Source organism: Helianthus annuus, chromosome 10, assembly GCF_002127325.2.
Source record: "Helianthus annuus cultivar XRQ/B chromosome 10, HanXRQr2.0-SUNRISE, whole genome shotgun sequence".
NCBI classification, from domain to species: domain Eukaryota; kingdom Viridiplantae; phylum Streptophyta; class Magnoliopsida; order Asterales; family Asteraceae; genus Helianthus; species Helianthus annuus.
In genome coordinates this window covers 9,256,541-9,267,432 of record NC_035442.2, presented here as the reverse complement: position 1 = coordinate 9,267,432, position 10,892 = coordinate 9,256,541, and the positions used below count along the sequence as shown (strand labels likewise).

The 10,892-nt window shown below is 37.4% G+C and overlaps 2 protein-coding genes across 2 annotated transcripts; both read left to right on the top strand.

Annotated features, from left to right (window-relative positions):
- Nucleotides 1-213: 213 nt before the first annotated feature.
- Nucleotides 214-1,344, top strand: LOC110880507 (receptor-like protein EIX2). Its single transcript, XM_035978118.1, has one exon. The coding sequence runs from the start codon at nt 214-216 to the stop codon at nt 1,342-1,344; it is 1,131 nt and encodes a 376-aa protein (XP_035834011.1).
- Nucleotides 1,345-1,351: 7 nt separating this feature from the next.
- On the top strand, nt 1,352-3,202 carry LOC110883961 (receptor-like protein EIX2). Its single transcript, XM_022131627.2, has one exon. The coding sequence runs from the start codon at nt 1,352-1,354 to the stop codon at nt 3,200-3,202; it is 1,851 nt and encodes a 616-aa protein (XP_021987319.2).
- The last annotated feature ends 7,690 nt before the right edge of the window (nt 3,203-10,892 follow it).

Sequence of the window (10,892 nt, the reverse complement as noted above, 5' to 3'; positions counted from 1 at the left end):
AGAAAGAAAAACAGAGTAGGACCCAAAGCTTACTAGTTTGTGGATATAATTTATAATATTGACTTCCAAGTCTTCCATGGAATTACTTTTCTATCATGTCTTCATCTATAAATGAAATTTGTTTAGTTAATCTCAAAACCCATCACTTCATCATAAGAATTCACCTTTATACTTCTCGTTTTTCTAGCTTAATTGGGGTTGTGGGATTAAATAATGGGGGATCAGTGGGGTTTGGGGCTCCAATTTATTATTGTAACTATTATTATGGTTGCAACCACAAATACTTGTTTGGGGGCTCGCAATATAAATAGCACGGTGGCTTGCTTTGAGCATGAGCGGCTTGCTCTTCTCAAATTCAAACACAGTGTCAGAGATGACTATGGTATGTTGTCATCATGGGTTGGCAATGATTGTTGCCGCTGGGAAAGAGTCATGTGTGATGGTGCCACTGGAAATGTTGAAAGTCTTCATCTTAGAGGTGATTTTGGTTCTTACTTACTTAGTAAAAAAATGGGCACTTCTTTAAGAGAGCTGAGGCATATAAAATACTTGGACTTGAGTGGGAATAGTTTTCAAGGAAATCGGATCCCTGGGTTTATTGGATCCTTGAAACAACTCAGTTACCTCAATCTCTCTAATGCATGTTTTTCTGGTATCATTCCTCATAACATTGGAAACCTTTCCAATTTAAAGAATCTCGATCTTGGTTCATCCCCAAGATATTGTTACGATCGGCTCAGTGTACATGATACGACCTGGATTTCTAGCCTTTCATTACTTGAGCATCTTGACTTGAGTTATATGAATCTTACTGGATTAAAAGTCCTTGATGTGGTGCTTTACATGGCTCCTTCAGTAAAAGTGTTAAGTTTGTCATATTGTGGTCTTTTAATTGATGATGGTGGTCTGCTTCGTAATTTGAGTACTACACTTTCCAACATCAAACACCTGGATCTTAGCAGAAATATTTGCACAGGTAAAATCCCTCACTTTTTTCAAAACATGACATCCCTACAATTCTTGGATCTTTCATTCGTTCCTCTTGGTGCTGCATCCAACTTTGCAAACTCGCTAAGCATGATCCCTTCTTTATTAGAGCTCCATTTGTCATACTGTGACCTCAAAGAGACACATCTATCTCATATTCGTCATAATCTTACTACCCTTTCTAATATCCAAAACTTAGATCTATCTAATAACGAGTTAACAGTTTTAATTGCAGAATCTCTGAGAAAATTAAAAATGTTACAAGTGTTAGATCTATCTTATAATTACTTGAACGGTTCAATTCCAGAAATCTCTGAGAAAATTAAAAATGTTACAATTGTTAGATCTATCTTATAACCACTTAATGGGTCCCATTCCGACATTCCTTGGGAAACTTACGGAACTTTTCCTTTCTGGAAATGACTTGAGCGGTTCAATTCCAGAATCCATCGGAAGATTAGCTGCTTTAACAGCTTTGTCTCTATACGGCAATAAGTTAAGCGGGACTATTCCCGATTCAATTGGACAACTCTCTAAACTCCAGTTTCTTGATGTCTCTTCAAATCGGTTAATTGGGAGTATTCCGGTTTCAATTGGGCAACTCTCTAAACTCAGTTCTCTTGATGTCTCTTATAATTCTTTGGAAGGAGAAATTTATGAATCCCATTTCGCTAATCTCTCGATGTTGAAGGAGTTCAATGTAGCTTCTAACATTAAAATGACTTTGAATTTTTCACGTGAGTGGCTTCCTCCATTCCAGTTGAGAGATATTGATCTCAGTTCTTGCAAGATTGGAAACGGATTTCCTCAGTGGCTTCAAAATCAGAGGAAACTTCATAGATTAGTTTTATCTAATACAGCCATTTCAGGACCTCTGCCCACATGGTTGCGAAAGATGCCCATCATTCCTTTCATGGATCTCTCCCACAACAACCTAAGCGGACCTTTAACCAACCTTCCTAATGGGGTTGCCAATGTGGATGATGAGGATTTTTTTGAACAAGTGTTATATCTTCAAAATAACACTTTCAATGAGTCGATTCCAAGGTCCTTGTGCAAGAGGACAGATTTAGTTTATCTTGATCTTTCCAAAAATAGGTTAACTGGAGAAATTCCCAAATGTTTCAAGAATCTGCAAAACCTGGCGTTCCTGAGATTAAGCTCAAATGGGTTAAGTGGCATCATTCCAAGTTTTATAGGGCACTTTTCAAAATTAGGATCGCTAAACTTGAATGATAATAACTTTAGTGGTGAGCTTCCTGCAGAACTTTGGAATTTAAGTGAGTTATGTGTCTTAGATTTGGGTGATAATGCATTCTGCGGAAATATACCAGAATGGATTGGAGAAAAAATTAAATCATTGCGGGTATTCAGGTTACACAAGAATAACTTCACTGGAGGAATTCCTCGATCTCTGTGCACAAATATAGATCTTCAAATTTTGGATGTTGCACACAACAGCTTAACAGGAACAATCCCTCATTGTCTAGGAGAATTGCAAGGTATGCGTGACGGTCATTACTACGGTATTGGTTTTAGTGAGAGTACTGAGGAGGGGCTGGTTCAGGTTATGAAAGGCAGTTCTCTTGAATATACGAATACATGGTATTATGTCAATAACATAGACCTTTCAAGCAATAAATTCGTTGGAGAGATACCTGTAGAATTAACTACACTTTCTGAATTGGTGGGTCTCAATTTGGCCAATAATCATCTTAGTGGAGGCATTCCAGAGGACATTGGAAACATGAAAGCATTAAATTCTCTTGATTTATCAGGAAACGAGTTGGGCGGTATGATCCCACCAAGCATTGCAGCTTTGACTTTTTTGAGCTACTTGAATTTGTCAAACAACAACTTGTCAGGTCAAATTCCAACAGGAAATCAGTTGCAGACCCTCATTGATCCATCAATATATACGGGGAACAAAGATCTATGTGGCCCTCCGTTGCCAAAGAATTGCTCCAATCCGGATGACCCAACCATAACTCCCAATAAAAAGTATGAAGCAGCTCATGAGCCCAACAAGGTATGGTTTTATGTGGACATAATATGTGGTTATGCAACAGGATTTTGGGGTGTTATTGTTGTTTTGATGTTAAAGAAGCAGTGGAGACATAAGCTTTTCATGTTTGCTGAGGAGTACGTGGACAAGATACACGTTGCAATCATGGTCAGAGTTAACAAGATGAGGATAGGAAGAGGAGCCATATAGATCCACTCAAATGCAAGTAATTCACATATATATCATCAAATTCTTGTTTTTCATTTTGTTGTCGCTTTTAGGATTTTAACCGTAAGGTATTTGTTATATGGTGTGTATGTGTGTTTATGTACTTCTTATCAATGGTAATTTTATGATTTTAGTAGTTTTCAGTGGTATTACGTAATCATATTAATATGATTATTACTCGAGACTTTATATGGTAATGACCCAACTCTACAAATAGCTCTAAGATATGAATTTACTATAAATAAGTATGGTATCACACTTGTATTTTTTATATACTGGTAGTTTTTTATCATACATTTTTACTACATTGACATGATTGTTAGTTGTAATGTAATGACCCTACATATAGCTCAAGTGAGATTTTACTGGGTACGTTTGTTTGTTTTCAAAGCAATGTAATGGACAAAGTTATATTTCCAATTAATGTAATCAGTTAGTATTTCAGAAGGAATTCAACAAACTATAAAAGAAATTTAGATCAGAAAGTACCTGCCTCTGTTAATCTGGTTTCCAAAACTAGTAGGGAAGAATTTATTTTTGTTAGTATGCTGCTGATCATGCTAACATGCCAGTATTGTCTTTTAGTTGCATTAGTATCCTTGTATTCTGCTAAGTATATTGTGAATCCTTTTTTTTTTAAATGTGCCATTTGAACCCAATCCAAACTGATACCCCTGTTATAACTTATAACAACCAGTTTCTGACGGACCAAACCCGGTAGTAGGACCGATTACATGACCCTACCCGACCTGACCGTTTTTCCAGCCTTAGTTTAAATGAACTTTTAAACAAATCTCAGTAAATTACAACTCTTTCAACCCCATAGTTTTCTATATATATAACATCAAACCTTTATTTTATATATTTGTGTTTCTTTTAGGCCTTTTCAAAGATTATGGTTGAACTTGAAGGATTTTTATAAAGATTCAACCGTTCTTTGTTTCTTGTACTTCAATTTCCGTTGAAATTGTTTGTAGGCGCTGTTTGGGTTGATTCCTAATTCTTTATATGTGAGTTACAAAAGAATTTTGGAAATCCTGTTGCACAATCTTTTTTTGTATTCATGTTCCATATGACAGTGTTGAATTTTCTTTCTTATCATTGATGCATGAAATCAAGTAGCAAATATTAATTTCTAGTAAGATATTGATGCTGATTTACGCTTACTGTGAGTCCGCGGCGGGATAATGGGTCAAAACCGCTCCATATATAATTTCTGAGTAAAATGGGCTGGCTTGACCCACTAACACAGTAACACCTGTTTTGTCTATCACTTATTTCTAAGAGTGACTAATTATACTAATTTACCATTACTAAATTAAAAGTTAAGATTGAAACAATTACGAAAAAAAAAAAAAAAAAAACAGAAAGTATATATCCCTAGTTTGGAGTTAAGTAGGTAGCCCAATACAATAAAAAATATCCGGGCCCAAAATCTAGTGAAGAGGAGGGCCCAAAGCAAGAGAAGTAAAAGAGTCAAGCCCTTACTGAATTAAATGACAACGCATTACTTGATAACTTCATGATTATAAACTTGAGTTGCATATTTTAATTTAAATTAAATAATCACCTTTTGGTGTATGAAAACAATTTATGTTTTTTCAAGCATGTTATAGATTTTTTACTTGTAACATTTTATGTTATGCACTACATTACTCATTTTATACTTTATTTTTATTATTAAGACTGAGATTACCAGGCCGAGACCCGTCTAATTGACATCTTTAATAATTAAATATCGATTTCAGTTTTATTTATTTATTTATTTTTTTTTTATTTCATTAACAGCCCTAAATTGGTACACTTGAAAGATCAAAGAGAAACATTGAACGGTTTTCCTCTTTGAATCTATCTAGGGTAAAATACAAAATAATCTCCCGCAAGTATTCAATCTTTACAGGTCGTTCTTAGTTATTTACAAAAAATCAAACAAACTTCAAATTTCATCTGATCCTTTTTCCTAATTTTAAATGATTTGATTTTTTGTTAAATTTGTCAGACTCATGAGAAGTGTGGTCGTATCGTACTTCACATCACAAAGAAGACAACTATGATACATGTCTTCTTCCTCTCTGGGGCCGGACCCCCTTGAAAAAAAAAATGTATTTTATAGGGCAAAATTCTAATTGCACCACTTGAAAATTTGGTTAAACCTATCGTTCGCACCCCTATGTATAATAATACCTGGGTCCACCACTGCTTCCCCGCATGGTCATGAGTACTCCACGTAGCCCATTTCGTCACAAGATAACCTTCTAGTTTATTTTTTCAAACTAACACGTTAAATCTGCAATTCAATTTCTCATTTCGTCACAAGATAACCTTCTAGTTTATTTTTTCCTTCTGATGAACTGATTGTGTTAATTAATTAAACTAACACCACCTGATAGTTCACAAGTGTATATGCTAAACCTAAGGTAACAAAGCTGACTAGTTAAATATATATGCAGACCACCTGTTTGATAAAATGCTTGTGTGAGAAAAAAGCCTTTAAAAGTTGGGTAAATGTGCTTACTCAGCAGCCTGTTTTGTCCTTTCTAATCAGTAGTCTGTTTTGATAAAATAGCCCTTAATCAGCAGCTTAATTCAGCAACCTGGTTGATCAACAATGATACAAACCCGATTCCTATACGGGTGGGAAATAGGGTCAGATTTATTAATGGGTTAAAACAGTTATTGAAAAGGGAAACTGATGGGTAAATGGGAGCTGAAGGGCCAGTTATTACGGGAGCTGAAGGGCCAGCTATTACTATTACTGCTATTATTGCTTATTTATATCTTTGTTCTGGTTTTTGGGGATTATGTTGATGATTATTATCTAATTGGGTATCTATACCTTTGTTCTTGGAGATTAACCCATCTCGAATCGGGTCTTCTATCTTGTAGTATTTCAATTTACAACAATAAAATCTATAACTTAGTTTTGTTTGATTTGGGGTTCTATCAGTTGGTTCCATTGCCGGGAAATCGAAGATGGAGCAGACTCAAAATAATCAGAAGGAAGACGGTGTTTATCCAGACCCAATCACTGACCAGTTGGCAGTCATTATTGCTAAGCTTGATTCTTTGATAGCCTTGAAGAAGGATATAGCAGAAATCAAGGAAGCTTGGCTAGAAAGACGAACAGATGTAACAAAGGAAGCTAAGGATGAAAACCAGGATCCAGTGACAGATTTGGGAATGGAGGAAATTCCCAGCGACGTTTCCTTGCCTGGAGCAACACCTATAACTACCGCACAAACCAAAAGTCAGTCCCTTCTAATTTCAGATTTGGAGAAAAAAATGCTAGAAGCTGCAGATGAAACAGATGATCAGGCCAGTCTAGAAGAGGAGGAACACGAGAATCATGGAGAGAAGAAGAATGCAGAATTAGAGCAAAAATTATTTGGCAGGGATGCTATCTTGAAGTCACTCTGTGATTACTCACACAAGGTGTTAGGATCGGAGGCTGTCATGATTTTGTTTGTTTGTATAATTTGAACAAATCAATAGAAATGAACAGAGTTTAAGTGCAGCGGAAATGAACAACAAACTTTGTAAACACAATCAAAGGAGAAAATAGTTTTGATAAACACTTGCTTCATATTAAGCTGAATGATTACAATTAAGTCAAAAGATTGCAAAGCATGCTTACAAAACTAAGCTCCCCCTCAGCTGATACTCCATGGTTGATTGCACAAGATGAAAGGATTAGACTAGAGGAGAAGAACCCACTCAGTCAATCAAATGTAACAGTACAGGGTACTATTACATTTATAGGCAAACCAAACCACTGAGGCATCTCAGCTGACGTCACCATGAAAGCGACATCTAACAAACTAACAAACTCTATCTACTGTTCTATAACTACTGACCATACAGACACTGATTGCATTCTAATCACTGATGTATAAACACTGATTCTTCATTCCACTGATGTAGTCAACCACTGTTGTTTGAGCATCAGTGCTTTCTTCAAAGGGTGATCAGACCTTGAATGGGCAGTGCTTTAATTCTACAGTAGTGCTTGGATTCCGTCAGTAGATTAAGCTTCAGCCTTTAAACTTCATCAGTTCTTTAGTGGCAGTTGTTCTATTGAGCAGTACTTTGAAGTCTATCAGATGCTAGATGACCACTGTCAAGGGGAAAGCTTAATGTAAACAGCTGCTTATTATGAATCCACTGTTGTGATCCGGTTTTGGCTTTCATTATCTGTTCCTCTGGTAGGGTTCAATCCCAACAATCTCCCCCTGGAACAGATAATGCCAAAACCCTTCATTATTCTGGATTTTTATTTCTCATCAGAAGTTCCCTAACTTGTCTTTTAAATTCCACTTCAAAGTCCTTGGAACTTGAGTCATCCTCATCCCTGCACAGTGTAAGTTCAAGGAGATCCTGTAGATCTTCAACCCCAAGGCCTAGTGCTTGTTTCCTTGATATGTACTTCACTTCACCATTGGATATGAATAGGGTCAATACATGGGTCTTTTGATCAGACATCCATTTTAGTATTTTTGAATCCAATGGGTTTCTTGGGAGAGATTTATTCACTGATGAGTTTGGAGATATTGGCCTTGTGAAAAGTTGTGAACTTTCAGCAGACATTTGTTTGAAGGCCATTTTGATGACATCATTTGCTGCAGCTATATCTTCTGCAGTCTCTTTTTCAATCTGCTCTTGTCTCTTCTTTTGATCTAGCTCAATGGCTGTCATGTCTGCTGAAGTGTTTGGTGATGCAGGTTTGGTTAATACCTTTTTGACAAGGTTTTGAAGTTTCACTGAGCTATCTTCTTTTAGATCCATTTTCTTGATGGCTTCTGTAAAGTACTCAGCTTCCTTTTCTTTTTCTTCTTCACTGGTCAACAGTTTTCCTTTTTCTTGGTTTATCACAAGGATAGGGGTATCTGCTGATGTGATCAGTGGTTTAGGAGCACTAATCTGCTGTTCTGGCTTTTTGTAGTCAGGCTTCTTTGGAGTGTCAGAATCCATCATCCTCCTTTTCTTCAGCCTTTCATAAGCCTCATCGGTATACTGCTTTGTCCATTTTGCTATGGTTGTGGCAGTATCCACCTTTGCATCCACCAGCTCCTGCTTCTTTCTTTTATACTCAGATGTAAGGTCAGCAATGATCTTTTTATATTTGTTCCAGTTTGGAGCTGTCCTCTTCTTGCTTGGATCATTTTTGATTCTTTCAATTCTATTTGCCTCATGCTTTAATGCAACTATTGGCCATTCTTCAAACTGTTTTTCTTCAGCTGGATAGAATTTTTCTTTCATGATGTATGCAAGATATTCTTTTCTCATTTCTTTTCGTAGATCTGCTTTGGGTGGTAAATTTGACATTTCTTTGCTCAGATCTTGTGCATAGACTTCCATCTGTTTGACTTTAGTGAGCAAAAATTTCATTTTTTTCAGAATTGGATTTGTCACTTTGATCTTCACTTTCAAGTTTGGCTTTTATCTTAGCCTGCCTTGCTTTGATCTGGAGATATTCATCCATATTTTCTGGGACTATGAAGCCTATGAGAGAAGGAAATCTTCTTTTTGAAGGATCATCCTCAGTGTAAAATTGTCTCATCTCATTTTTTACAGCTTCCAGTTCCAGTGGATATTTTGCAGCAATAGGATCATATTTGTCCTTATTTGGTTGAGTTGTTTTCCTTTTTCTTGTGTAAAGCTTTATGGGTGAAGGGAATTTTGGTTGTGATGTAGGAATGGTGAGAGCAGTGGTAGATGGTTGACTAAGAGCTGTTGAAACAACTGGTGTTTCAACCTCTGTTGTCATTACAGCTACTGATGTGTCAGTAGGTGTCTTCTGCTTTTGAGCAGGTGTTGAAATGGTAGTGATTTGAGTGGTGGAAAGTGTCTGACTAACAGTTGTTGAAACAACTGATGTTTCAACCATTGTTGTCACTACAACAGATGTTGTAACATCTGTTGTCTTATGCTTTTTGGCAGGAGGAGATGATGGGGTGGCTGTTTTTGGTGGTGAGTTTGGTTTTGGTGGTGGTGATGTGATCATAGATGATGACGGTGGTAGGGCAGTGGTTGTGGTGGTGTGTGGTGAGGTGGTGTGTGTTGATACGGCAGCTTTAGTCTGGCTATCTTTTTCGGGTTCAATATAAACACCATCCTCAATTCCCTTCTTCTTCCACCTGATTTTCTCCCCCTTTTTGGCATTATCTAGAAAGGGGTTATTCATGAAGTTGATAGTGGGAGGAACTTTTCCTGTGGTGCTTTGTATGTGAGCCTTAATAGCTTTGATGTCAGCTTGAGTATCTTTGAACCTTGACTCCACCATGTTTGTCAGCATTTGTACATGTATTGCATGCTGTTGATCAGCCATTTATTTTTGTTTTCCAAGCAGGGGTTTGAATACACTCCATAGCTCATTTGCAGCAGGTGCAGGTTTTGCAAATGCTCGAGTTGGAACAGCAGTGGATTGTGCTTTTTGAGCTTTTAGCAGCTGTTGCACCATATCCTTTATTTCAGCAACTGATGTTTCTAGAGTTTCAACTCTGTCCGTCAATTCCTGATATTTTAAAGCATCACCCAAGTTAATGGGATCATCTGATTCCCCACCAGCAGTGGTTGTACCAATGTGTGACTTAGGAAATGAATCCCAAAAGTCATTCATTGATACCCCTTGTTCTTGGTACTAGGGTCTTCTTCCTTCAGCACTTGATAGCCTTTTGAAGATACCAGTGGGCATAACAAACTCACTGGTGGTTCTCAGAGGTGCTATTGAAGAAATTGCCTTCAAGGGAGTCTTATGAATGTAGCCACTGTCCAAATGTAAACCAGTGGGTTCAACATTTGTAGTGGCTGCTCCACTTGAACTATTGTCAGGAATTACTTGTAATCCCTGCAGTGTAACCTCCTCAATTGTTGCTGGGATAGCAGAGGTATAGATATCAGACCCAGTCACTTGTGGGAGTGCACTCTTAGTGATAGGTGATTGAGAGGAACTGGTTTGTGTCTGAACTACATCAACTGCATGCAACAAGGGTAATATTGTTTGTGGTAATGAAAGGCGTGAAGATATGGGTGTTGAAAGAGACATGTCCTTGGGATTAGGACTGAGGAAGATAAATCCAAGTGAATCCAGAGCTTCATATTATGGGGTCCCTGTGTCTATAACCTGATCCTTTTGTGAGGATGCAGGAGGAGTTTGAGGCAAAGGTGGAGATCTTTCTTCCATCTGCTGTGAGGAAGTAGCAGCAGTGGTTATAGGTGACATTTGTGTTGTCACTGGCAGTGGCTCTAGGATCTCATCTTCCAGAGTTGCCTTTGATTTGGGTTTGGGGGGCTTTCTGTATGTTTTCTTTTTGGTAATGGCAGGTGTGGGTTTCAAAGCAGTGGTTGTGCTGCTATGATCACCTAGAGCAGTGGGCTCAGCAGCCGATACCTGAGGAGCAGTATTATCTGCTAAATTCTGCTCAAGCACCTCTGCTTTTGTTTTTGAAGGTGTTAACATTCTAGAGAATGTTTCAGGTGTTAAACCATTTATTTGAAAATTTTAGGATTGTGTATTTGACCCGAACGAGTCGATCAGAGAAGTTTTGATCAGTTTTAGGTGCGGAAAACAAGAAATTGACCTAGAAATATCTTAATCTTCACTTTAAACACTGATTAGATTGAAATAACAGCAATTACAATCAGGCTTCACACCGGCAGCACCTCGGTATGGAAT